At 60.7% G+C, this 25868-nt stretch overlaps 11 protein-coding genes across 11 annotated transcripts; 3 read left to right on the forward strand and 8 right to left on the reverse strand.

The window, feature by feature from the left end:
• Window positions 1-990: 990 nt before the first annotated feature.
• On the reverse strand, window positions 991-3269 carry NOC2 (Nucleolar Complex 2 protein; the record flags this gene model as incomplete). Its single annotated transcript, XM_028621432.1, has 2 exons — window positions 991-2553; window positions 2607-3269. The coding sequence occupies 2 exons, from the start codon at window positions 3267-3269 to the stop codon at window positions 991-993; spliced, it is 2226 nt and encodes a 741-aa protein (XP_028477884.1).
• A 719-nt stretch (window positions 3270-3988) lies between these two features.
• On the reverse strand, window positions 3989-6821 carry EHS24_005958 (uncharacterized protein; the record flags this gene model as incomplete). Its single annotated transcript, XM_028621433.1, has 3 exons — window positions 3989-5027; window positions 5303-6155; window positions 6221-6821. The coding sequence occupies 3 exons, from the start codon at window positions 6819-6821 to the stop codon at window positions 3989-3991; spliced, it is 2493 nt and encodes an 830-aa protein (XP_028477885.1).
• A 4653-nt stretch (window positions 6822-11474) lies between these two features.
• On the reverse strand, window positions 11475-13011 carry EHS24_005959 (uncharacterized protein; the record flags this gene model as incomplete). Its single annotated transcript, XM_028621434.1, has 4 exons — window positions 11475-12326; window positions 12379-12762; window positions 12806-12940; window positions 12988-13011. The coding sequence occupies 4 exons, from the start codon at window positions 13009-13011 to the stop codon at window positions 11475-11477; spliced, it is 1395 nt and encodes a 464-aa protein (XP_028477886.1).
• Window positions 13012-13226: 215 nt separating this feature from the next.
• EHS24_005960 (uncharacterized protein) lies at window positions 13227-14215 on the forward strand (the record flags this gene model as incomplete). Its single annotated transcript, XM_028621435.1, has 3 exons — window positions 13227-13239; window positions 13288-13327; window positions 13393-14215. The coding sequence occupies 3 exons, from the start codon at window positions 13227-13229 to the stop codon at window positions 14213-14215; spliced, it is 876 nt and encodes a 291-aa protein (XP_028477887.1).
• A 220-nt stretch (window positions 14216-14435) lies between these two features.
• Window positions 14436-15208, reverse strand: EGD1 (Nascent polypeptide-associated complex subunit beta; the record flags this gene model as incomplete). The annotated part of the gene is made up of 3 exons (XM_028621436.1): window positions 14436-14722; window positions 14774-14950; window positions 15163-15208. The coding sequence occupies 3 exons, from the start codon at window positions 15206-15208 to the stop codon at window positions 14436-14438; spliced, it is 510 nt and encodes a 169-aa protein (XP_028477888.1).
• Window positions 15209-16029: 821 nt separating this feature from the next.
• EHS24_005962 (uncharacterized protein) lies at window positions 16030-17582 on the forward strand (the record flags this gene model as incomplete). Its single annotated transcript, XM_028621437.1, has 2 exons — window positions 16030-16267; window positions 16312-17582. 2 exons carry the CDS (start codon window positions 16030-16032, stop codon window positions 17580-17582), a joined length of 1509 nt encoding a protein of 502 aa, XP_028477889.1.
• Window positions 17583-17854: 272 nt separating this feature from the next.
• Window positions 17855-19773, reverse strand: EHS24_005963 (uncharacterized protein; the record flags this gene model as incomplete). The annotated part of the gene is made up of 5 exons (XM_028621438.1): window positions 17855-18078; window positions 18128-18686; window positions 18735-19105; window positions 19151-19625; window positions 19675-19773. The coding sequence occupies 5 exons, from the start codon at window positions 19771-19773 to the stop codon at window positions 17855-17857; spliced, it is 1728 nt and encodes a 575-aa protein (XP_028477890.1).
• Window positions 19774-20050: 277 nt separating this feature from the next.
• Window positions 20051-20946, forward strand: EHS24_005964 (uncharacterized protein; the record flags this gene model as incomplete). The annotated part of the gene is made up of 5 exons (XM_028621439.1): window positions 20051-20219; window positions 20441-20568; window positions 20615-20674; window positions 20772-20849; window positions 20899-20946. The coding sequence occupies 5 exons, from the start codon at window positions 20051-20053 to the stop codon at window positions 20944-20946; spliced, it is 483 nt and encodes a 160-aa protein (XP_028477891.1).
• A 386-nt stretch (window positions 20947-21332) lies between these two features.
• CPC2 (cross-pathway control WD-repeat protein cpc2) lies at window positions 21333-22681 on the reverse strand (the record flags this gene model as incomplete). The annotated part of the gene is made up of 4 exons (XM_028621440.1): window positions 21333-21752; window positions 21936-22131; window positions 22296-22515; window positions 22573-22681. 4 exons carry the CDS (start codon window positions 22679-22681, stop codon window positions 21333-21335), a joined length of 945 nt encoding a protein of 314 aa, XP_028477892.1.
• Window positions 22682-23563: 882 nt separating this feature from the next.
• On the reverse strand, window positions 23564-23893 carry EHS24_005966 (uncharacterized protein; the record flags this gene model as incomplete). Its single annotated transcript, XM_028621441.1, has 3 exons — window positions 23564-23640; window positions 23722-23803; window positions 23846-23893. 3 exons carry the CDS (start codon window positions 23891-23893, stop codon window positions 23564-23566), a joined length of 207 nt encoding a protein of 68 aa, XP_028477893.1.
• Window positions 23894-24309: 416 nt separating this feature from the next.
• Window positions 24310-25633, reverse strand: EHS24_005967 (uncharacterized protein; the record flags this gene model as incomplete). Its single annotated transcript, XM_028621442.1, has 6 exons — window positions 24310-24330; window positions 24369-24600; window positions 24663-25153; window positions 25205-25390; window positions 25437-25577; window positions 25631-25633. 6 exons carry the CDS (start codon window positions 25631-25633, stop codon window positions 24310-24312), a joined length of 1074 nt encoding a protein of 357 aa, XP_028477894.1.
• Window positions 25634-25868: the final 235 nt, after the last annotated feature.

The following is a 25868-nucleotide window of genomic DNA, read 5'->3' on the forward strand; positions in this document are numbered from 1 at the left end:
CGATCTGCCGAGCAGCCGAAAGCAGCCGAACATGACGGCCGGGAGGCCGGGAGGCATATGGACCAGGAGCGGCCTCCCAGGATCGCGGTCCGGCAAGCAAACATAGTTCACCTAACCGTCCCTCCAGACTCGCCATCTCGTCAACATGGCCACAATCGACACGGCCGTGGTCGACTTGGCTCTTGGGCTCTTGAGTTCCGCTCACCGATCGTTACGTAGCGGCCAAGACTCACCCACACAATTGTACACCCAGCGTCGTACCCTCTCCACCCACATGCCTCGCCCAGTGATCCAGTGATCCAGTGATCCAGTGACGGGCACACTGCACTGTGCCTTCGGTGCCAACCAACGAACATGGACTGATCCGCGGGACCAACGACGGCGTCACGCTGCCCGCCATTACAGCGTGCTGCTGTGTCCCATCAGACATGGTGGCCAGGGACGCGTTCCAGTGGATAGAGTTGGTGTGAGGTGAGGGTGAACGTGAGCGTGAGGCCGAGTTGGGACGCGACTCTTTTTTTCGTCCAGTCAGAGGATCAGAGGAAGACTAGTAGAAAAGTCCGTACATTCACACATCTCATGATCTCATGGCTGTGGCATGCATTCACAGAGAGTCGCGGGACGCGAGGAGGCGCCGCACGCCCAACCCGTAACGCCAACTCGGGGACGTTCATGAGTGTGGCGTCGTTGACGTATGTACTTGCGTCGATTCCGCCCTGTTTACTGCTCAGCTCATGTTGGCGGTGCCGAGAACCCGAGGGGCAGTCCCAGATCTGGGGGTCAGGTGGGAGAGTCAGAGGCCAGAGGCAGACGACAACAACACCAGGGGACCACGGGGGTAAGGCTATAGGGAACCAGTGCATAAATAGTCTACATGCAGCGAACTCGGACGGCCGTGCCGAGCTGCTGTGGGCTGTGCTCTCCCCGAATGGAGACGGGCTGTTTTGATTGCTTTGTCCGTAGGTAGATCAGGACACGCCGCGCGCCTGCTTACTCGTCGTCGTCCGACTGCTCGCGCACCTCACGGAGCGCCTTCTCGACCTCGCGGCGACGCTGGTCACGGACCTTGCGCTGGATACGCATCCAGCCGCCGAGCGGGGTGGCCTCGGGCTTGGTGCCCTCGAGGAAGCGGGCGACCTCGGAGCGGTCGCGGGGCGCAAACGACACGTTGCGGCGCTTGGTCTCGACCCACACGCGCGAGGCGTCGAGCTTGTCGACAAGCACCTTGAACTGGTTGGCGACCTTGGGCGAGCCGGCGGTACCGCGCTTGATGTGGCGCTTGATCGAGGTGATGACGGGCAGGGCGAGCTCGGGGAAGGCAATGTTGGTCGAGAGCTGAGCGTGGTACTCGCCGAGGAGGAAGACGAGCTCGTCGCCGAGAACCTCCTGGTAGACGCGAGTCTTGGGGTAGGACGCCGGGGCGCGGATGACGTACGCGAGGTCGAGGGGCTTGAGGGTCGCCTTCTTGGGGTTGGAGCGACGGAACTCTGGCGAGTCGAGGATCTCGAGGAGGAAGGGCGAGAGGGGAATGTAGGTGCCGGTGAGGGAGGTGAGGCGGATGAGGCTCGCGATAATGTGGAAGCGGAGAGGGAAGTAGCGCGACGAAGGGAGGAGGCGCACAACACCGAGGGCGATCTGGGTCAGGGGGTAGATGAGAGGCTTGAGGGGGCTCTCGAGACCACCGCGAGCGGCCTGGGCCTCGACACTGGCGGCACCGGCGAGGACCTGCGACCAGAAGTCGATCGAGTGGACGTAGGCCCAGTTGTAGACGGCGCGGAAGGCCTGGCCGTCCTCACCACCTTTACCCGAGGTCGACGAGCGGACGACGGTACGCAGGTGGACAGCGAGCATACGGATGAAGCTGAAGGCGTGCTGGTAGCTGAGCTGGGGCTCGAGCTGGTACAGCTCGCATGCAGTGTTCTTCATAAGGTTGAGCGAGGGAAGGGTGTGGACCGAGGTGAGGCGCATGGGAGGGAGGAGGGCGCGGTACATGTTGCTCAAGCAGAGGTCCTTGATGGCGTCGTCACCGGCAACGAACATCTTGCGGATAGCGAGGAAGGCGGCGATACGCACAGAGTCCGAGGCGCTAGACCACAGGTCGAGGAGGGTCTTGAGGTATGCGCGAACGTGCTTGCGGGCACTGAGAACCCATGGCAGGAGCTTGGCACTCTCAGACACGGCGGTAACCAAGAGCGAGCCGGCCTCGGAGTCGTCCTCGCCAGCAAGGGCCGAGGGGGTAGTGGGGAGCGACTTGATGAGGTGGATCAGAGTCGTAAAGTGGCTCAGGATGGTGCGGTCAAGGTTGGCAGGAGCGCTCTTCTTGGCGGGCTGAAGCCTTGTCCTGCCGTTGGGCAGAGTCTTGTAAGGGACGTGGGCCGCGAGGACGACAGGGGTAAACTTGAGAGCAGTGACCACAAGCTGGTTGAACACGGCGGCGGAAGGAATGGTGTACTTGGTGTCGAGACCAGCACCCTGCTCGCCGTCGTCCTCGTTCATGTGGGCCGCCGCACGGAACGCAATAAGAGTCTTGCGCAGCGAACGGAACGAGTGCTGCTGCGAATCCGTCAGCTTGGCCCCCCAACAGACACAGCAGCGATCCAGCTTACCTTGAGCATGGCCATACGCCACCCGCGGAGCATCTTGGTGGTGACAACAATCTTCTTGACCTCGGCCACCTCGACGTCCTCGTCCATCTCCTCGTCCTCGTCATCGTCCTCCTCGTCGACATCCTCGTCGTCGTCCTCGTCCATGGCGTCGGCGCGGCCCTTGCCCTTGCTGAAACGAAGGAGCTCGGGGTCCTCGGCCTTGAGGTGCTTGAAGAATTCCGGGTCCTTCTTCTCGAGCTCGGCCATTGCGCGCTCCATAGCCGCCTCATCCATGTCATCGTCCTCGTCGCCGCCCTCAAGGTCCTCGTCATCCTCGTCCTCGTCGTCCTCGTCCTCGCTCAGGTCCTCGAGGTCACTGCCAGCGTCGATAGGCACGTCCAGGCCACCGGCGCCAAACAGCTCGTCGACCGTACGCGCCACGCCGCCCGTCTTGCCGCCCATCGTCTTGAGCTTGGCACGCTCCATGGCGGCCTCCTCGTCCTCCTCCTCATCGTCGTCCGAGACCTCGTGCTCCGGGCGCGCCGCACCGCGCTGGTGCTTGCGCTGCTCCTTTTGGTTTTCAAACTTGGACTTGGCCTGCTGGTGGTGCCTGCGCTTCTTGATCGTGTCCGTGAGCTTGCCCGACGAGGCAAACTTTTTAAACTGCTTGCTGACCTTGGGCATGGTGGGTGGTGGGTGGGGTGGGGTGTTGGTGTAAGGGAGGAACCAAGGACGATGGCTCTCTGCAGGTCACACAACAGTGGCCCGCCCGTCGAAATCTTCAAAGCAGGGGTGGAGGCGTTGAAAATATGTATTACGTAATGTTGTGGTTGCTGGTTTTTGATCCCGCTCGCTTATGTAGGAGGATGCGGAGTCTGTGATCTGTGAGACCTGGGTGTGGCATGTCCTGGTCATCAAAATGTCGACGTTTTTGGTGCTGCATGTCTACTTGTCTGCCTGCCTATCGCGAATGAAGCTGACGACGACACCGCTTGACAAAAAGCCACCACTGCCATCTACAAATGCCCACTGATGTGTCTCGCGGGGCCGCACGGTGTCCAGCTCGTCACTGCCAATTCCTGCTGCTGGCTTCTGCCACGGTTGGGGTACAAAATCACAGATGCATTGTGTTACAAGAGCACTGTGGATGCCAGACTGAGGTATAAACTGGTTGGGAGTTCGGAAGATCGTTAATCGTGTGCGACAATGTGGACATGCCAATGCCAGTCGTTGCAGGAGGGAGTGTGGGTCATGGGAGCACGCCGGCGGAACCAGAGGGCGGGGGTCGGTAGAGTCTATGTGCGTGGGAGAGATGGATAGAGAGAGAGAGAAAGAGAAAGAGAAAGAGAGAGAAAGAAAGTAGGTCCGTGGGTGTAAATGGGAGAGAGACTGATAAATGATGATTACTCGTCGCCGGCAAAGCGGATACGGCGCTCGCGGTCCTCGCGGATGGGCTCCTCGTCCTCGTCGGGGGGCATGTTCTCTGCCTCAATGGCGGAAAACTCGCTCATAATGTCGATAACCTGCGGCTTACCGCGGAGACGGCGCAGACGCGAGGTGCCGGAAGTGCTCGACGTGTTGGTGCTGGTGATACTGGAGGCAACTGCGCGAGAGCCAAGGAGGTTGACAGCCTGGGTGACGGGAGGGTGGTTACGGGACGTGTCGTCCTTGCTGGCACCGCGGGGAGGGGTAGGTGGGCGAACAATAAGGTGCTCCTCCTCCTCCTCGTCGTCATCCTCATCATCCGCATCGCCGCTGTTGGCGTTGCCGCTGGGGACAGCAGCGTGCGAGGGAGCGGCAGGGGCTGGCCTCAACGAAGGTGAGCGCTTGCCCATGGTCGACACGGACGACACCGAAGGCGAGTCGAGGCTGGCCACGTTGGGGACTGTGGGGGATGCCGACGACATGGGGGTGGTCGTGTTGGACGCGGGCTCGGCCCGGGGAACAGGGGGAGGACGCCGCGGGGGAGGGAGAGCAGACGGGGGAGCCGGGAAGGAGAAGCCCGACTCGAGAGTGAGACCGTTGAGGTTCAAGCCTGGAGAGGTGGACAGGTCACCGCTGTAGAGCGATTGACCGTTGCCGTTGGTGTAGCCAGTACGAACAGCGGTGCCGTTTTGGCCGCGGTTGGAGGACGTCTCGAAAGGGTGTGCTCGAGGAATTGCTGGGGCGCCATTTCTAGTGTTGGCGTCATCTGCAGAATGTGAACGGTTGAGAGCCACGCCCTGAGCGAGATCAAGAGAGGCACGGCGCTCGTCGGACTGAGAAATTGCTGATGCAGGTCCGCTGGTCCGCGCCGTCAAAGCGGCGGCGGGGCCTTGCCTGTCGCGCGCCTCCGCCACGGCACGCGCGTGAACACTGAGCTTGTGAGCCAGCTCGTCGGCCGATACGTTCGAGTTTTCGTACGCTGAGCGGACAGCGTGGCCATAACCCAACTCTTCGGCGCTGTGGAGTTGTTAGTCATATATTACTTCACCATGTAGAGTGAGTGGGTAACGAGGGGAGTCATGCTCGGCCCGATGGGTAATGGCAAACGCCATCGCCTGTCTGCTTCAAAGCATGTGGGCGCAACCCCAATTGTTGTGATGTGAGACGGTGCAAGCTAGGTTCACGCCCAGGCACAATTTGTTCGGCAGCCCATGTTGGCCGCCGACATGTCACTGCCCACGCAACTCCCAAGGCCGAGAATAGCAGAGACTGCTTGATGAACTTGAACTCACTTGATCATGATGGCCGTCTTCTTGATCTGACGGATCCACTCGTAGAGCTGCGACTCGTCCTTCATCTCGAGGAGCCACTCGTTCCCAGCCTTCGTGCGGTCCTCGTGGCCAAACAGGATACGGAGCACAACCGAGCGGCCGTCGACGTCGGTGCAGTCTTCGCAGACCGTGGCCGAGCTCTCGTGTGAGAGCGTGCGGCGCTCGACCTCGACACGGGGTGCAACCTGGTCAGGGTTGATGCCCGCGCTGGACTTTGACCGGCGGATACCCATCGAGCCGTTGACGAGCTGCTGCTGCTTGGTGCTGAACACGTGGATGTGGGCAACAGTACGCTCGTTGTCGCCGCCGTGCTGAGCTGCCTCCTCGGGCGCGAGTGAGATCTTGAACTGGGTGAACACAAGGGTGCAAGGGGTCCAGCGGGACGAGGTGGAGGGAGCACGGAAGCCGTTGGGGCCGCGTTCACCTCCGCTCGAGAGAATCGAAGACGGAGGGCGCTTGGCCGCAGAGGCCGAGAAAACAGTAATGGGCTCTAGGCTGCCCACTGTTGCGGGGAAGCCGGGCAGGATAGCAGCAGCGATGCCGTTGGAAGCCCAGTGGGACTGGGACGGCTTCGGGCTGATGAACGTCGCGACCGAAGATGGTGTCGGCGACGAATGCAAGGCGCCGTTGATAATGGCAACGGGTTTGACATCGAACGAGTCGGAGCGCGACTGCTTGCGCAGAGACGCACCACCGTCAGACTGCGAGTCGAGGGAAGGGAGGGACAGAGGTCCGAGGTGGGGGACATTGGACGACGGAGACGCGGCTGCCGAGGTGGGGTACACGACCGAAGATGAAAACGAAGGACGAGATGCTACACACAAGAGTCAGCGGGAGGGTTGCTGGGCAGAAAGGAACACTGCTAAAGCGAAGACTCACAGTTGGAAGTAATCTTGGCCAGGCTGAGGGTGCTGGCCTGGCTTGCCGTGTCCGTGACGAAGCTGGTACGCGAGCTCTGGTCGTCGCGCCATTTGCGCAGACCCTTGACCTTGAAGGCACCCATGAGAGACCCACGCTTATGGCTGGAGCTTGGGGAGCTGCGGTCACCAAACATGTCTGTGGGGAGGTCCAGTGTCGAGCCCGAGGGGACTGGGGGAAGTGGAGGAAGGAGGTGTGTAGATGACGCGAGCGACGAGCTGCTGCTGCTGTCCTTGCTGTCTTTGTAGCGGACACGGATCTCCTTGTTCTTGGACGACGACGACGACGACGACGTCAACGACGACTTCTTGGTCTTGACGCGCACGCTGGTTCCTCCTTGGACGGCACCCGACTGCATTACGCGAACGTTATCGCCGGACAGGGCTGGCGAGAGTTCGGGGGTAGTCGTATCGGGCAGTTCAATCTCACCAATCGTTTCCATAAGGTCTTCGTCAGAGCCAAACGACAGCTCGTCTTCAAGACCAAACGATTGCTGAGCAGCTGCCTTTGCAGCAGCTTCTAGACGACGCGCACGGAGATTCGATCGAACACTCGAGGGCATCGTATGGCCAAAGTGCCGCGGGTCGGAAGGGGTGTGACGGGCGCTAGGACGGTGGTCAGTCGTTGTTGCGCACGGCCACGGTCATGGGGAGCGAGGGTGTTGAAGTGAGATGGAATGGAGTGGTGAAGGGAGAGATAAATGAAGAACGATTGGGGGGAGCGGGGGACACCCCATGCATGAGGATGCGGTGGGATATACTACCTGACCCAGTGATCCGGACGAGGACACGGGAAGGCAGGGCCCAAGATTAGGGTGTGGGAGGGGGAACAGAGCATCGACGGGGGAGGGGGGAACTTGGCCTTCCCGAGACGTACCGCGGGCTTGCGCTAGGTTTTCCAATGACAAAGATGACGGTAGCGGCGGGGCGCTTCCGGCACTGCTACACGCGCAGTTGAAGGTGTAGCGGGCTGAACGAGGAGGCGCAGTTGGGTGCAAGCTGGTGTTGCGGTCTGCCTGGTGTGAAGGGTGACGGCCAACAGAGAGAGGCAAAGAGTTGTCTGCGCTCGGTGTCTCTGCTAGCTCAGGCGTGTGTGGAGGAAGGGAGAAGTGGGCGGCGGCGCCAGGCGAAGGGACTCGCGCAGAAAGGTACTGCCGAAGTGGTTGTTGTGTGTTGGACAGCGACGATGAGGTTGGGGGAGAATGGTCTATTGAGAAGAAGAAGAAGGTCTATCGAGGAAGGGGGGGAGAATGAATGGGAGAATGCCGACGAGCGAAAGGATGTCGGTGCGCCTGTCTGGTTGTCGGATTGATGTCCCGGCGACTGAGGCAGCCAGCAGCCAGAGCGTGTGCCAACGACCACAGTGAGTAGGCTATAGGCGAGGAGCGAGAGCGCGCAGGAGCAGGGCTTTGCTGCGGGTGGCGGCGGCGAGGGCAGCGAGGGCAGCTGGGGATGCACCTGAGACGACGGGGTGTTCGTTTTGGCGACGGACAGAGCAGAGAGATGGGAGAGAGCGATGGACAGAGGGACGAGCAAAGGGGAGCAACGAGACCTGGCTGACCTGGTGCCGTGTCTGGGCTGTCTGGGCTGTCTGTGCGATCTGTGAAAGTCGTCGTTTGCCGGTTCTGCAAAACCTCCTCGTCCCCTTGTGCAACCTTTTTGACGCGCCCATTCCAGAGGTCCACAGAGGTACAGAGGGGTGACCTGTCATGCCTGTCACTCACCCACACCCTCTGGCCCTCAGGAGAAGGTCCAGCAAGGCACATGCTCTCCACAACCGAGAATTCCGAGAAGAAACAGCCACGCAGCAGCCGACTGCCCCCCCCCCCCCCGCACAACAAGGAACACGCCCAAATGTCTGGTAAAGAACGGCGGCGTACGGGCCGGAGGAGAACATGCCATCGTCGGTCACGTAGGCACCACACGGCTCTGCTCAAACTCTACTCTGCTCGGCTGGTGCACAGGAGGTGCACACTGCAGCTACCGAGGAAGAAGCAGACACACACCCTGTCCACTGAGGAACAGGAAAGCTTTGCTCGAGGCCTCGAGGCCTCGAGGCCACAAGGAACCGTGCCAGCCAGGGATATGTGTGCGGACACTGTGCTGGGCCGTTTTGTGTCCGAGAGAGAGACCCACCTTCTTGCTCTGGAATCGCCGCACTTGCTCCCATCGGACCCTTCAGGTCACGACAAGACACCCACACCGCCTGCAATTCCTGCAAACGCCTCTGGGACGCCTGCCAAACGCCCAGCCTCGGGAGGGAGGATGGGAGGCCGAAACTCTTTGTGGCCGTGTGAGGCCTGCAGCGCTGCAGCCCCTTCTGTACTGTGCGCGCTGGCTTGTTCGGACAGTCTCTGTCTGCGGCTTGCGCAGCTGTGCAAACTCGCTCCAGACGCGCTGTGGGTGTCACCTCGTGTCGCACATCGCACCCGTGCCTGCCGCTCAGATGTCCGCCCCTGGGGTCCATCAAATAAACCTTTTGCTCGCATCATCGCAGACTCACCCATCACCCGCAGCGGGGCATGTAACGGTACTGAGCAACAACGTCGGCCGCCAGCTCTCGCCTGATTGCCTGGTGCAAGAACCGTCTCGAGACACAGCTTGCAACACCGGTTAAGTCTCCCTAGCATCGTCACACCATCACCTTGCCCCCCCTCTGCCTGGATCCGAAACCGCTCAGAGGTACCCAGCAAAGCCACAAGGCCACAAGGCAACAGAGTCCAAGCGTCAGTGCCACCCCACAAGGTGACACGCGCGTACGCGCCTTGGCAAGCCAGGTGTGTGGCCAGGTGACACTGGCAGGCTGATGACTGACAATGGTGACTGTCCTTGGCGTTGTGTCGTACGGCGACGGTCATTGCCACATTCGAAGAATTAATTTTCTGGGCCCTACACGTCCATCCTCTTCTGGACCATGCCTGTCCCTCCCCTTCGCCCCCATATCCCCCCCCCCCCCCCCCCCTCCCTCCTCTCGCCCCACCGTCTGCGGGCTCTGCTCGCTCAGCCACGCCGGCCTGCATGCGCCTGCAGAGGCCTACCCACGTCGCCGCCGCATGATGGACCGGGATGGACGGCCGGCCGCCAGACGATCTGCGTGACGCCTCGCCAAAGGGTTTGCAGTTGCCCCGGCTGTCTTGTCTCTGAACGTTTTTCCCTTGTGCGTCTTCCCTACGTCAAAGCCCAAAACTGGCCCCTGTGGCCTGTGGGCAACCCGACAATCCTGATTTCCTTTCGTGGTGTCTGGGGGCCGGGAGCACATCTCGCACATCGCGTTCTAGCGCCGACGGCGGTTGTGGGTCTCCTCTCTCTCTACCTCGTTTGCAGTGTGCCCGCAGTAGACAGAGCAGGCGTGTGCCGGACCTGTGGCCTGTAAGCTCCGGGGGAAAGGGACAAGGGAAAAGGGACGCACGCATGGGGCCAGCGGGTCGGTAACGTCTTCTATGCCGCGGGGTGGTGGAAACCACGGGAATCACGTACGACGTCGCCCCCATGTCCACAGGCCACAGGGGCCAAAGGCTATGGAGGCAAGATGCCTTCTGAATGCCAATGCTTTTGTGGGGCGTGGAGACGATGTGTGGCACCATCAACGCCACGTCCCAGCGCTCGTCCTCTGTGTCTAATTTAAGCAGTCCTCCGGCCGCCGTAGTGTTGGTGACATTGTCAACTCGAGTACGGTAGGGCAGGCATTAGGCAGACAATATGGTTCATGCGGGTCAACAGCAGGATCAGAACGCGGGAACGTCGCGGGAAACGGCATCCAGTCCCGGTTCCAACGTCATTCCGACGTCGGAGGAGCACTGTTAACGAGAGACTTGTCGGAACCTATCTCCGGGCAATGACAGCTATAGATGTCAGTTGGCTCAAGTTGCGTCCTCTTGCTGCCCCAGTCGCATACAACGACTTGCCACACGGACAGAGGGCAGCGTCGATGATCCGATGTCCAATATTTATCCTAGCGTCCAGCCTGAGCTGGCGAGAATAGAGTGCCATGACACTAGTACACAAGTGATTAAGTGAGCTCTCGTCAGTCCGCCAACCCACCCCCGGCCCACCCATGTCCCCACCTCTCCACACTTGAAGTCGCCGCCACATCGTTCCGCCCACTCCCATGCTCTGACCACTGTCGGCCTCGTGGCCACCGCCTGTTCGCCTCTCCGCCTCGCTGGGTCCCTGCGTGCGCTCGGCGAGCGGAAAAATGCGTCCTTGCGCCACCCGGGCACCCGGGCAGATGCTCCAGGGACAGCCGCTGGCGCCGGGTCGCCTGGCCGGTACCGAGGCGTGTGAGAGCAGGAAACGGTCCATGGGCCATGGGCAATGGGGCCATGAGGGAGAGGGAGGGGGGCGAGAGGGAAGAGCAGCAAGGAGGGGCGATGTACGCGATGTGGCGATGTGGCACGGAAATGGGTCGCGGCCAGGCTGATTTACAAAAGAAGAAATTGTTGGGTGACCAAAGTCTAATGGGTGCCATTATCAGCTTGCGTTCGGCTCTAAAGGGTTGGTATTAAACGGCTTCCGCTTCCGTTTTTGCTCTGTTGCGCGTCCCCTCTCCGACATGCTTTCGTGACTACACGTATCAATGGCTACGAGTACAACGGTCGCGCTGCCCCTCATGCACCTGCCACTGAGCGCTGGAAGAGGTGGCCCGTTGGCCACTGGGCCACCGGCCACCGGGAAGGGCTGCACCCTGGTGTGATCCTGTGCTGATCGTTAATGACGATCACACCGATCGGTGGTTTTTGGTGGACGGGGGCGGAATGAGCACTGTGCCGTCGTCTTTGGGTCTTTGGGTATAGGGTGGGTCAATCGGGGTACAAACAGATCTCGAGAGAAGGGGCACGGACGACGGGACAGTGTAGATACTGTATGCAGGGCGTGCCGCGCGGGCGAACGCGACTGGGAATATTGGCGCATCGCTGTGGGGATATGGGGGAACAAGGATGATGATCGCTGGATCGCTGGAGAGGGTTCGAGGTTCAGTCAAGCCACACGGTGTGGGGGGGTGCGTATATGCGTATGACAGACGGCGTGGGGGCGGTCTCGGCGCTGCCAGTCAGTGGCAGGCGAGACGTCCGCGGGGATGTCAACTTCCAAGCCCTCCAACAGTGTCCTGGGTTCTATCCCAGCGCTTCGGTGGCGCTTGTCTCGGTACGTGAACATGCGCACTTGACCCATACACCTATGTCCCTCCATTCTATAGAATCTACGCTACACAACACCTAAGCCTGCCACCCCACTCGCACAACGGCACGGCCCACACCCTTGACCCAATCGCGCACACGCACACTCCATCCCTGCTTCTCAGCAGCCACCTGTGCGAGGAAGCTGTCGAGGCCACCACCGACGCCAAAGTAGAGCACCTTGGCAGCGACAAGGACGACCGGCTCCGGTGTCTCGGCCGAGAGCGGTTGGCGCGCCCAGTCGTCGCGCACGCTGAGGGAGTCGAGCGAGGCCTCGAGAGAGGCAGGCGCACGAGCCGTCTCCTTGAGAGGAGCAGTGTACCGCGCCGAGGTCTGGAGGACGTCCAGGAGCGCACGCTGGCTCTCCTCTGCGTAGATGGTCTCGGCGGTGAGGACGAGCGAGTAGGGCACCTCGTCTGCGAGGGTGGTTGCCATGCCGCTCCAGTCACCATACGTGAACTGGAGGTCGACACCACGCTCTTCCAACACCTTTGTGAACGCCGCAAGGAGCTCCGGGGTGAGGTCGAGCGTTCCTGCACGACGGCCGTCGAACCCGTCCACCTCGCCGCGCGTCCGCCTCTCACGAGCGCCTTTCTCCTCGTCGTCGTCGCCAAACTTGTCCTCTGCCTCGTCGGCGTACTCGTCGGCATCCTCGTCGTCGTCATTAATCTCCTGGATCACCTCGACATCGGTCGTGGTGGCCTGCGCCAGGACGTCGGCGGGCAGGGCGCGGAGAGCCGCGAGGACGAGGTTGGGCAGGGTCACAAGCGAGAGCACGGGGAGGTTGTAGTCTTGCAAATGGAGAGTGGTGCGCTTCTGGTCTGCCGTGGCAGGGGTCGAGAGCAGGGCGCGGAGGAGGTATGCGCTGGGGAGACCGGTTCCGCAGCCGACCTGGACATGTTGTCAGCTATTGGCGCCACATGAACCCTTCCAATTGACTCACCTCGAGCACACGCGCACCGCGGACCCAGTTGGCGATCTGCTTGTCCTCGTCCTGGTCGCCCTGCGCCTCGCCAGCAACGTTGGCAGCCAGAACCTCGACGAGGTCCAGGCCACCCTCCCAGCTCTTCAGGCCGCCCTCGTATGTCCCCGGAACGAGGTCCGTGTCGGCATCGACATACTCGGCGCCCTCCTTGGGCTCCTCCGAAGCGGCGGCCTTGGGAGTGGACTCGGCATCGGGCGACTCGACTTCGTCTTCGGCGTCGTGGCCGTCCTGCGCGAGCTGGAACCGCGCGTCGAACAGGTCACGGCGGAGGAGGGGGGCGCGCTCTGCGCCGCAGGGGTGGGCGAGCGGGGTGTACGAAAAGGACGCAGGGAGGGTCTTGATCTGGATAATATCTTCAGTCGCCGGACATTTCTAAGCTACTTACGAGGTCTGCGAGCGAGATGCTGTGGCTGGGCTGAGGAGGAGCACGGCTCGTCTGAGCGGCGGCGTTGCTGCACGAGCCCGCGGCACTGGCCTGGGCGGCGGTCTGGGGGATCACGACTTCGTCGTCTGCGTCCTCCTGGTCTGTCAGTTCTAGTAGGGCATTGTGCATTTCTTAAAACTCACAATGTCAAAGTCGAATTTGAACATGGTCGCTGGTTGTTGTTGATAGTATCGACCTGTCGCTGCAAGATGCCAACTTTTGGAGGACCTCCACCCGCGACATGGGTGGATCAGAATTTCCACTCGCACATTTTGCGTTATTTATCCGAGGATTTCAGCACGCTTGTCGCCACCCAAGATTATAACTTCTGGAGGCCTAGAGGACCCATTGCAGTGTTCCAGCATCGACAACAGCAGCAGCCATGCCTCACAAACGTAAGTTGTATTTTGGACCGCACACGGTACCGCAACTGACAATCCCAGGCGCAAAGCGTTCGGTCCGCGACGCTGACAGGCTCGCAAAGTACGTCTCCCAGCTCGTCGTTCTCCATATCTAGCTGGGCGTGCACCACTAACCCATCTCTCCAGGGGATACAACAATGCACCTTCGTCCGCCTCTCTGCGCGACGACACGCCAAAGGGCGCTTCCCGCATCTTCAACGCCATGAAGGTGCAGGCCGCGTTCCGCGCCGCTGGCCGCAAGACGTCCGAGGACACTGGCGAGCGTAGCAAGGGCAAGCGCAAGGCCGCCGAGGCGACGTCGGACGAGCCGGCGTCCAAGAAGCAGGCTGCCAACAAGAAGGACGGCGACGGCAAGGGCAAGCTCGGCAAGGACGGTCTGCCCAAGATTGGCCAGTACGAGTCGCTGGGCGACTACAACCGCCGTATCGAGGCGCTGCTCCGTCCCAAGGTTTCGGCCGCCATCAAGTCTGCCGAGCATGCAAAGGGCCAGATGGTCCGTGACGCTCTGGACGCCAAGGAGCTGCGCAAGGCCATTGCGCAGGGCAAGATGCCTGCTGGATCCACTGTCGACGACCTCAAGGACGCCAAGACCAAGGCGAGCGGCGCCAAACACAAGAAGGACGGCGCTGGCGACGACGAGGGTGAGGCACTCAAGCCCAACCGCCCCGAAGTGCAGTTCGCCGAGGCGTCGCAGCGCCGCAGGGTCAACGATGTTGTTCAGGCCCCTCCCCAGCTGCCCAAGATGCGTCTGGCGATCAAGAAGGATGTCGGTGCCGGCGCGACGGGCTCGGCGTGGGGCGCGACGGGCCGTACACCGTTGAGTGCGGCACAGAAGCGTATCCTCGACACGGAGCGCGAGCGCGTTGTGGGGCTCTACAGGGACATGAAGGCCAAGAAGGAGGCCGAGAGGGAGGCGGAGAGGAGTGGCAAGGGCAAGGGGAAGAAGTAGTGTTGTACTATATGCACCACCGTAGAGCATAGCATGGTCACGTGCCCAGTCCTAGAGCTCTTGCCCATGGCTATCAGCATATCCAGTCCCCCTGGCTGTGCTCGGTTTTATTTATCTGCGACATATCCCTTCGACTCTCATCTGATAGTACGGCTTTTATGTATTGTACGTGGTACAAATGCTATTTCCGCTCCATCACGCAGATGGCAGCAAACAACCCTTACTCGAGCTCCTCGAGGTCGGCGACCTTCTTGTCGGCCTCGTCAAAGTTCTCCACCAGGTCGGGGATCTCGTCGTCGGCGTCGACCTCACCCTCCTTCTTCTCGCCGGCGGCGGCGGCCTGGCGGGCAGTCATCGACTGGTACGACTCGGCGAGGCGGCGGAGGTTGGCGAGCGAGTCGGGGCCGAGCTGGTTGAGGATACCGGGGACAAGCTCGGTAAGCTCCTTGGTCTGGCCACGGCCGTAGATGGCGAGGGTGTTCGAGGGGAGAGCAGCGTGGACGGCGACTGTAAAACGGTGTCAGCGACGTCCTAGTGGATCACCACTTATATACATACCCTTGGGGGCAGCGAAGTGAAGGACGTTGCCGTCCTCCTGGAACATGTTGACCTCCTCAACGCCGGTGATGGGCGAGACACCAAGCTTCTTGAGGGCAGCCTGGATCTTGGTCGAGTCGCCCTGCGACGAGGTCACCGACTTCTTGACCTGCTTACGGCGGGGAGTGCCCTTGCCGCCTATATTGGAGAGTTGAGTGACACGGAGGATAGGAAAAAGAAGGTGGAGGAACAGGCACCAGCGTCAGCGGCATGTCCCACACCCGAGGTTATTTGTGAAGAAAGAGACAGAGAGAAGACGGGCGATGTGGTGACACACAGCAGGACGTCTCCGTTCCAACTGCATCTCGCCATCCGCAGCTCGACTTCTCTCTCCTTCACACGGTACGCACCAATGCGGACCTGAGCCTGGAGCTTTGCGAGCTTGGCGGAGTCCATGCTGCTAAATGTCGGCTGTGAGAGGATGCCGATGTGGGATGGACGGTGACGATTCAGATCCAGCACCGCGTGAACAGAGTATGGGCAATGAGGGCGAGAGATAGAGACGGTGGAGTGAACAGAGGGTGGGAAACGACCAATCGATCAAAGGCGAAAGTGCGACGAGGCGTCGAGGGACCAGCGTCGGCAGATGTCATCGAGAAACGAGGACGAAGCGGGGCAGCAACAAGCCCACCAGCGCGAGCAGGGGTGGCAGCAAATGGGTCGTGTGATAGTGACCAGCATGCAAGGACGACATGGTGCCAAGGGTCGGACACGAGAGTAATCAGGATAGAAAGCGGTCGAACAAAGGAGGTGGGGGAGGAGCGGGGCAACTGTCAGCAACCGTTGATCTCGGTGTATAGGAGGACGGCAGAGCGACAGAAAACGGGCAGTCGGTGTCGGACCAATGCGCTGCCCGTTGCTGTCGCTGTCGCTGTCCCGTACAACGCACCGTGGAGAAGGGGTAGTTTTAGAGGAGGAGGGGAGCGGGTTGTTACTTGGATGGCAGCACTGAGCTAACGAGCGAGCCCGGCGTGCTCGCCAGCGTGCACCGTCTGCGCCCACAGAGTGTGAGCCGCAGGCGGGTGCAGAGGCTGCCTGGGCGTACATCGAAAGCGGAGTTTCGTATGCCCCGGTGGGTGTGGCAGTTTAAAGGGGGTGGGTCAAATAGATATTGGGCCGCACGCGCCTGACTTCACACACACACAGGCAGTCAATAACAACCCATCCCAGGACGCATCCATTTCACCCGTTGCACTCTTTCCCCCACACACACACCCATGTTCGCACCAGCACCCCTCACCTTGGGCCGCAGCTACGGTCCTCCGGGTACATCCCGTCGCGCACGCACAAACGAGAATGCGGGGATCAACCTCCCATCCAAGACTCCCGTCCGTCTCGGCGGCGGTGGTGGGCCCCTCAAGGCGGGTCCCAGCACGGCGGGTCGCGCGTTAGGCGCAAAGACAATGGACCGTAACGTGCTTGCTCCAAAGGGAGATGGTCCCATGGAAGACATTGGTGGGTTAATTCCTTCTCTCTCTCTACTAGCTAACCCCATACAGGACCGAAACGGCTATTCCAATCAACCTGCAAGCCATCTGGCAGTGGGGCGCCGGCCGCTGGTCCCTTGCCCTCTCGCGTACTCAAGACACCCGCTCCACAGCGCGCTCTCCGCACACCCGGCCCACAGCGTGTCCCGGCAGGATCCCCTCTCCCTCTCCCCAGTGCCCAGCGCACACGCCGTCGGTCTCGCGCGTCCCTGCAGTCACATGGTGGTACCCCCGAGAGCACTGGCAGCGCCAGTCTGAGCTTCCACACCCCGGCGCCGCGGTGGGAGGAGGAAGTGAGTCTGGACAGCATTGTCGAGGCCGATGTCGAGGAGGCAGAGCTCGCACCACTCGAGGCCGAGTTTGAGATCGAGTACGCAGCACCTACGGCCGTCAATGTCCCTTATGTGCCCGCATGGGCCGACAGCATTCCTGATCCTGTCGCGACGATGAGGATCCTGGGCAACATGCGCCCGACGTTCTACATCCCGCCACCCAGCCCCCCTCCCGAGCCCGAGCTCGTCGAGTTCCTTCCTGTGCCACTCTGCGACGACGATGAACTGGAACACCCTCTCTTCCGCAAGACAAAGCAGCCAGAGGTCAAGCCTGCCACCACGCTTGCCAAGCCTGGCCGCATGGGAGTCAAGGCTCGGGCACCACTTTCCTCTCGCACTGCCACCCCTGCACGACCAGCCACGGCCGCAGCACTCCCCGTGCGCTCTGTATCGGCTGCGTCCAAGACCGTCAAGCCGGCTGTGGCCGCGACCGGATCTCGCCCACTCACTCGTCCAGCGACCGTTATGGCCACCCGTCCTCCCCGCCCGGCGACTGCTGTTGACCGCCCTCTCTCGTCTGTCGCGCGTCCCATGACCAGTGCGGCTCGACCCGTGGTGAAGGCTGGTCACCTCCGCTCCGCCTCGGCGTCGGCATCAACTACCCGTCCTATCCGCGCCAACCCTCCACCGGCAGTCGAGGACCTTGCCCTCCCGGACGAATTTGGTCTTGATTTTGATCTCGACCTCGACGTGCTTGGTCCAGACCCCTCGCTGGTTCCCGAGGTCGACCTCGCGGCCCCAGCTCTCTCAACCAACGCCGCGCCAGCCCCTTCGCCCCCCACCACACCATTGGTGCATGCTGCCGACACGACAGACGACGATATTGCCGACTGTCTAGCCTCCTTGTCTATCACGTCGCCAGTGGTCACCATGTCGTCACCGCTTCCGACTGTGGACCCCTCGGCCAGCCCTACGGCTGAGTGTATCCCACTCAGGTCGTTCCACAGTTAGCCACTGTGTGTCAAGATTCTTAAACCCGTTACTGTTTGTCATTCGTGGATAATGTTGCCTGTCTCCAGCAATACCACTACTTTACACCCTCCTGCTGTAATGCTCACTACCTCCTTTCTCTGCTTGTATGTAGAATTCACTACTGGGTACGCCCATGCATGATTGTCGCCTATATCACTTCTGTCCGTCTTCGCCACACACACACACTCTCTCTCTCTCTCTCTGGATCTCTGGGGTTGTTTACATGACTACTCTCACACAGCGGGTGCGCGTTAGAGGAGGGGCGCAGAGGCAGGACCAGTCGGCTGAGTGGCCTTGTAGATGCTCGGCTTGGGCTTGGGAGCCGCCGCCTCGCCGCCTTCCTTGTCCTTCCTGCCACCCTGCTGCTCCTTCTTGCCGCCCTCCTTGTTCTCCCTAGGCTCACGGGGCTTGCGCGGGGTAGTGTCCTTGCTGCTGCCGTTGGCACCGTTCGTCTTGGCGCCCGCTCCCTCACGCGCTGCAAATTCCGTCAGCTGCTGGAACATTAAGCGTAGCGGACCACTTACGCGTGCTAGAGCCAGCGCCCGTACGTCCTCCACGGCCACGGCCCGCCCCGGTACCGGCACCGGCACCACGCCCACGCTGCGCCCCGGAAGCGCGACGCGCGACCTTGACTTCAAACCCGTCGTCGTCGACCTGGGCCGCGGTAGCGGCGGCGTTGGGCTTGCCCTTGCCCTGTGCGCGCTCGCGGGGCTCACGGGGCTCACGGGGCTCGCGCTCCTTGCCGCCCTCGGTCTTGCCGCCGCGCTGAGGCTTACGGCCCTTGTTACGCTGGTTGCTGTTGCCAGTCGCGGGCGCCGAAGCCGAAGCGGACGAAGCCTCAGCCTCGGGAGCGGTCTCAGTCTCGAGAGACACAGCCGCAACGGCCGCAGTCACGCCGGCGACCTCGCTGGTGTCGGTGAGACCCAGAGCCGGGGTGCTGGGCGCGCTCGGGGTAAGGGCAGATTCGAGGCGCGAGGCAGACTCGACATCGGCGGCGTCGTCGTGCTCGGCCGACCAGTCCATGGTGTTCAGGGAAGAGTGAGCGCGGACGGGGGTGGTAGCGAGCGACTCGGCGGCCTCAGACTGGAAGAGTGAGTTAGTCTGCCTGCATGTGCATTTGCGGTAACTCACCATGATGGCAGACTCGGGCTCGACAACCTCGTACGTCTGCGTGACGCCGACATTGACAAACAGGCCCTCGACCTGCTCGGCTTGCCTTGGTGCCAACTCGTCCTCCTGGAGAAAGTTGAGGGGCATGTCACGGCTGAGGTTGGCAAAGGGGGTGTCGTCAAAGGCGCGCAGAGGGTTGACGGGGGTGCGCTGGGGGTCGTTGACGCCGTTGGTAAGGGATCCAGAAGCATGGCTGATGGCCTCGGACTCTGCATAGTCGCGCATCGACTCGGCGGGCTCCGGGTACATGCTTTGGACCTCGGTGTCGGCGTCGGTATCACGCTCGGGCTCGGCCGAAATGAGGATGGCAAGGAGGTGGTGAACACGGTCATCTGCAGGCATCAGCGTCTGGCGCCATCAGAGGGCTCGCAACTCACCTTCCTCGTCGCCGCCACTGGGGCCGGTCGACAGGACGGTGAGGACACCGTGTCCCGCCTCTCCACCAGCGACAAGGTCGTCATACATGCGGCCGACGCGGAGAATGTCCGTCGCCAGCACCTCGTCCTGCAAGCGCAAGGGAAGGGTGAGCGGCGCAAACGTCAAGTTGGAGTGGTCGCTGGGACGGGCAGGGTGCAGGAGGGCGTGAAGGGTGAGGAAGTTGGCAATCTTGTCGGCAAGCACGAGCTGGTGGCCAGAGAGCCTGGTCGAGACGCGCGACTCAAAGTCCTTGTCGGCCGCCTCGCGGATCTCGCGCGCACGGGCAGCAGCCACAAGCTCGGCGTCCTCGGCAAGCTTGACGAGCTCCTCGAGCTCGCGCGCCACAGCCTCGAGCTGCGGGAGAGAAGAGAGCGCGGAGACCTGGTCTGCGTTGAGAGACTCGGGAGCCTGCTGGCGGTAGTTGCGGAAACGAATCTGCGAGAAGCGTTAGCCTCGACTAGAAGGAGGCCAGCGGGTTACTCACAATCTTCTTGTTCAAGGGCTTGAGGCGCTTGGCAATGAGGTCCTCGACGGGGCCGCGCTCCTTTGGCGCCGAGGCGGAGGTCTCTGCGTCCCTGTCCATGTGTGCGTGGTCGTTGTGAGAAAGGGGGAGGTGCAGAAGAGTGAAGTGATGTATAGAGGGCAGCAGTGTTCATGAACTAGCAGGGGCAGTCTCTGCCTCCATCATTCGTCATTGCGAACGCGCTGATGGGGGCCCGCAGTGCCGCCGTCGACGACTGGCGCAGAAACGCCGTGTGTGGCAGACTCCTAGGCACATGATATGATGGGGGCCTCGATGACGATCTCCCACCTTCGACGTTGCACAACCACCCATCTCACACCCACCCAGCAGATCCAGAATGTCCTTCCAACTCCCAGCAGGCATGCGGCCCGCCCCTCCTCCCGGCCAGGGCGGTAACGGCGGCAACGGCGGCAACGACGAAGAGCGCGCCGCTCAGCAGCAGCAGCGCGAGGAGATGAAGCGCACCATGATCGCCGCCATGCTGGAGCCCGAGGCTCGCGAGCGTCGTGAGTATAGTACGACTGTAGGACGGGTCCATGGGACGTGAAGTGAGGTGGGAGGTCGGTGCTGGTCCTTGTATGGGCTGGGTGCACGGCTGGCGAACCTTGGAAAGCAAGCCGAGGTGCATGTCATCAACACAACCTTCACCTCTTATTCTTCAAGCTTCCCATACCCTCTTCATCCCAGGCAATCGGCTTTGTTACCGTCTTCCTAGCTGACGCCGCAGTCTCGCGTATATCCCTCACCCGCCCCCAGCTTGCTTCGCAGGTCGAGGAGCTTCTCGTGCGCATGGGCCAGGGAGGCCAGATTCGCGGCAAGGTCAGCGACGAGCAGCTCAAGCAGCTCCTGGAGCAGGTGAGTAACAAGCTGCTAGAGTGATGGTCGTCGCTTCTAGCTGTAGACCCCGGGTTCAGATGAAGTCGCGGGGAGAGGGCAATGGCGAAACGTCTCTGCCGAGCTGGTGCGCTCCGTCAGTGTGCACCGCTCGTCGAGGATCGAGGAGACCCGGTCCATGCCTCCTCCTTCGCCTGCACAACGAAGCTCGCTGACAACACCAGGTCTCTGCCCCGGCAGCCCCCAAGCCCTCCGCCGCGCCCGTGCGTGCCGGCACGCGCACCCTTGGCGGTGGCATCACTGTGAGCTCCATAACACTCCACCAATTCCCAGAGCTGACAACCGTCCCAGATCCAGCGTAAGCGCGACGACTCGGACTCGGACGAGTACGACTTGTAGATAGCGGCAAGAGAGAGAGGGAGAGTGGCATTTTGCCTTGTATAATGGAGAAGGACGAGGACGCGTAGCCGTTGGAGAGATCAGAGAGTCGCTTGAGGTGTATCATTGAAATGCACGCATTCAGAGCCCAACGTGAATGCACCAGGGGCCAGGAAGACACCGCGACGAGGGAGACAAGCAGCTGCGTCCAGCAGCAAGAACGCCTGAGGCCAGACCGGCACATACGTGATAGCAAGAGCAAGACCCAGCCCCTCTGACCAGCATCTTTCGAGAGCAGCTTCCGGACCAGCTTGCGTGTCACGAATGTCATGCTACTAATACAAGATTCCACGAAGCCAGCAATTTTGGCTAATCCGTCATCCCCTGCATGCAAAATGTACAAGAGCTTAAACGGTGACCGACCAGACGCGGACGAGGTTGTCCGAGAAGCCGGCGAAGAGGGTCTGGCCGTCGGCCGACCAGGCGAGCGAGGTGCACTCGGGCTTGCGGGCGTTCTCGGAGAGCTCGTTGAAGTCGGGCTTGAGGTCGTCGACGATCGACTTGGACTCGAGGTCGAAGATCTTGATCGACGAGGCGGTGGCAGCGCAGAGCCAGTAGCGGTTGGGCGAGAAGACAAGGGCGTTGACAATGTCACCGGCCTCAAGCGAGTAGAGGTGCTTGCCCTCGTTGAGGTCCCAGAGCATGGTGATGCCGTCCTTGCCACCGGAAGCGGCGAGCGATCCGTCGGGCGAGACGGCGAGGGTGTTGATGTAACCGGTGTGGCCGAAGTGGTTGGTCTTAAGCTTGCACTTGGAAAGCTCCCAAACCTAAGAAAAATGCTGTCAGCACAAAAAGTTCCACTTTTCAAAAGCCGTAGTTTTCATGATGGGTGATCAGAGATCTTGGTGGAAAGTTGGTCTCATCGGGCCTCGCCCTCTGAAGTAGCAAATATAATAGATCGCATCATGTCCCATGAAGAGGACTGGCGTGGGGGGGATGGAGAAACTCACCTTGACGGCCTTGTCCCAACCAGCCGAGACAATGACGGGGATCACGGGGTTGGGCGAGAAGCGGACGCACGAGACCCAGTCGGAGTGGCCATCGTCAACAATGTTGAACTTGCACTCGCCGAGGGTGTTCCAGAGCTTGATGGTGCGGTCACGCGAAGCCGAGACGATCTGGCGGTTGTCGGCCGAGAACGAGACCCTATTCGTTGTCAGAAAAATCACCCTCCACCAACTTTTGGCCAAACTGCAGGGACCAGGTATCGAAACTGGGTGCGAACGCCAGCGAGATGGGGACCATCTTTTTGCACGCCCGCCCCCAGAACCGACCCAGGTACCCTGCTGGTTCGCCTTTTTGCTACTCACGAGAGGACGTCACCGGTGTGGCCGACGAACTTGCGGGTGGTAAGGCCGGTGTTGAGGTCCCAGAGACGGAGGGTCTTGTCCCACGACGACGAGAGGGCGAACTGGCCGTCCGACGAGATCACGACGTCCGAGACGAAGTGGTTGTGGCCGTGGAGGATCTTCTTGGGGAAGCCGAACGAGCCCTCCTCGCGCGAAAGCTGCCAGACGATGATGGTCTTGTCTGCACGGTCGTGTCAATTTCTCTCTCCCAAAACTGCGTTTTTTCTGCTGTACTCACCACGCGAAGCGGTGAGGATCATGTCCGGGTTCTCCGACGAGGTGGCAATGGCGGTGACCCAGCCGGCGTGGCCGGCAAGGGATCCCTTGAAGGTAAGAGGCTCGCCCATTTTTGTGATGTAGGTTGAAGGTTGGTGGAGACAAACGAACACGACAACTCTGCGTTGGGCAGCTTGCCACCGAATTTCGCGTGCGATTAGAGGTGCGGGGGAGGGGCGGGGTAATTTCCGCACTCGCCGAACATGTGGCGTTCGTTGCGTTCATGCGTTCATGTGGCATGGCCGCTTGCTCCTGAATGAAGCTACAGTACACGGGTACGCTGGAACCCCATGCCGGCATCATCAGTCTTCGGGCTCTGCAAGAGGCTGGTTCGTCCGTTTTGCTACGGGTGGCGACTCGTGCAGGGGGATTTACATCTCTATCGTTGGGACTAGGGCAACACAGGCTCTTGGGCCAAAGCCGGTCATGCCATGAGTGTTCTTGTCCTGGTTGAAGTGTTTCTGCGCCTTCAAAGAGACCACCGAGAAGGTTGACAACGTTCTGGTAGTACAGCTGTATGAGATCGGAGCGCGCAGCTAATGGTAACAGTTAGCAATGGTTTTGACAAGGAACTCACTTCATCCGATCAGATGAGGCACCGTGGGGTTTATGCTGCCTAGGCGTTCCTTCAGCCACACCTGGAACGTCAAGACAGCATCGGTCACGGGGTTTCCCATTATGTGGCCCCCTCCGTTGATGTGGTAGGGCTGGTTTGCGTAATAGTGGTGCGGCCCTTGCTCAAAAATAAAGCCGCAGCGATGGCACTAGGCGCCTAGAGGTAATCAGTCTGTGGGCTCTGCGGGACGAGAGTTTGTCTTCAGGATATGTACTGTACCAACCACTCAGAGGGGCGGCGGCCGAAATACAGGCTGCAGGGCCCGTATAAGATTGTGGAAATGAGAACGCTCCAAGGCGGCCACGACCTGGCGAAGCTTGAAGCGAAGGCCCCTGTCCTAGTTGAAGTGTTGCAGGACTTTCAGCACCCGCCTCGCCAGTCCAGTGTAGCAATTGTCGGGAAGCTCTCCCGCCTCTGCCATGTCAGCACGGTTTTGGCAAGCCCCTCACAAAATGCAGCCTGATACTCTTTCCAACCTCATCCTTCACAGCGTACCTCCGAAGTGGTGGCTGTGTTCTCGGCCAAGGGCGAGCAGTTCGGAATTGGACAGCATGTAGAAGTCGCTAGTGGGACGGGACTACATACCAGTCAGCGCTTGAAGCATTGTACTTCAACTTACCAGCGAGTTTGCGAGAACCTCGATGAAGTGGAGTCGGCTTTTGTACATGACTCTGACTCTTTGGTCACAAATACAAGTTCACGCCTCGTAGCAACGAGGGTGCGCTCGGGATAGAGCTGCGAGAGTTCGTACCTCTTCAGACCATTTCTAAAGTACGCTTGGCGCACGTGGGGGGGAAAGGCGAAGTCAGGAAGGAGGACAGCGGGAGAGAGCTCGTTGGTGGCCAGGCGATCTAGAAGAGCTTGCGACGGGCCCCGTGAGGACTGGAAGATGTAGACAAGCGTCGAAAACCGCCACGAACGCACCAAAAAGTCGGACAGCTTTTAACTCCACCCTCGCATTGACCGTGTCGCTCCGAAATTGCGAAAGGGAAGTGGGAAATTTCCTGTCCCAGCCAAAGCAGAATCTAGAGTGATGACGTGTATGGGCGATGAGGGTCGGACGCAGTGGATGGTGCACCGTCATCATGAAGTTGATGCGTAGGCCTGTTGGTAAGAAATTATGCATATTATTGCGCACTCACCGGAGAGGAGATCGCGGTCGCCATACTCAAGCCAGTGCAAAAGCACATGAAGACGACGCCCAGGGGAGAGTTGTGTTCGTTGTTGTCTTCATCCTCGTCACAAGCCTCTTCTGCTCGCCGGAGTGCCCTGATCGCGAGCGTGAGGAGGTCCTCCTTGTTAGTCTCCCTAGACCACCACAATGAGACAAAATTGCCCTTGTGGTTGACTGGCAGCTCTGTCTCGGAGATCGCGCTGCCACGTTCAGCCTTACACTCAAATTATATTGCAAACGGCTACGCCTTCTGACTACTCACGCTTGCTCTCTCATCACTTCCATGAACGCCGGGAGGTGGGGGAGCAGAGCGTCGACTTGGTCCTTCTCGTCAGGCACCGGGGCGTAGGACGCAAGAGCAGTGTCGATGCTGGGAAGGTGAGGCGCCAAAGCTACCTGCTGCCAGCGCTCCCGGGTGGCCTTGTTAACGGGGTGAGTGCCGTACAGTGCCGAATCGAGACGATCGGCCTCGGCGATGACCTCCTTCTGCTCGGCGGCGCTGAGCGACGTGCGGTTGCCTGGCTGATACGCGGTGTGCACCTTGGTGGTCACCTCGATCATGCGACCGATCGCATCGACGACCTCACGTTTGTTCGCCACCGTCGAGTTCTCGACCTCCACAGCGGCGACGACAAGGTCGAAGGTGCCGCCATAGCCGCCACCCTTGCCAAGATTACGCCACAGAGTGGTCTTTTCAACGTTGTGGAGGTGGTGCAGGGGGAATCCGCACAGGACACCCTCAATGGAGGAGATCTGATGAACGAAGTCAAGAGACGTGCGGATTGCTTCAACTCGATCCCGCACGTTCTCGTATCGCTGTTGCGGCGACGAGAACGCTGGGTCGAGGTACGCGTCGGTGGACGCAAAGAGGTCGGGAATGAGGCTCCTGTCACGCGTGTCGATAAAGCGTTCCAAGGCGGCAAAGAGAAACTCGGCCTTTTCGTCACGGGGCGCGTGAGGAAGAGCTGAGTGGCGGACTCGGCAGAGCCTCTGCCTAAAGACTGTCAGCGTCGAACATGAACGCAAGGCAACTTACCTCGTCCTCGGTGATCGTGTCACCGTAGGCCTTGCCCGCCTTCTGAGCCTGCTCCTCTTCCCTGGCTTTGATAGCGGCGAGGGACACCTTGAGTCGGTCCGGCAAGAGGATGAGCTGGACGAGCGAGCCGATGTCACACGCCTCACAGACGTTGTGGGCCCAGAGCTTCGCGCAAGCCACCGCCTGACCCTCACCATAGTTGGATGATGCGCTTAACTCCACGTAGGTACGGTGAACATGAGTGGAATTCACGCATCTGTGGACCTTGGTGCACTCCGAATCGCACGGCTTGTACGAGTACTCCGGTCCCCTTTCCGTCCAGTTGGGACTGTCCAGAGTAAACCCTGAGTCATCGATGGTGCGATGTAAAGCCGCGGACAAAGGATAAACAGTCCCCGCAAGAAGCAGGGCACCAGAGGAGGAGATGGAACC

This window comes from Apiotrichum porosum (genome assembly GCF_003942205.1).
Source record: "Apiotrichum porosum strain DSM 27194 chromosome Unknown scaffold_3, whole genome shotgun sequence".
Taxonomy (NCBI): Eukaryota; Fungi; Basidiomycota; class Tremellomycetes; order Trichosporonales; family Trichosporonaceae; genus Apiotrichum; species Apiotrichum porosum.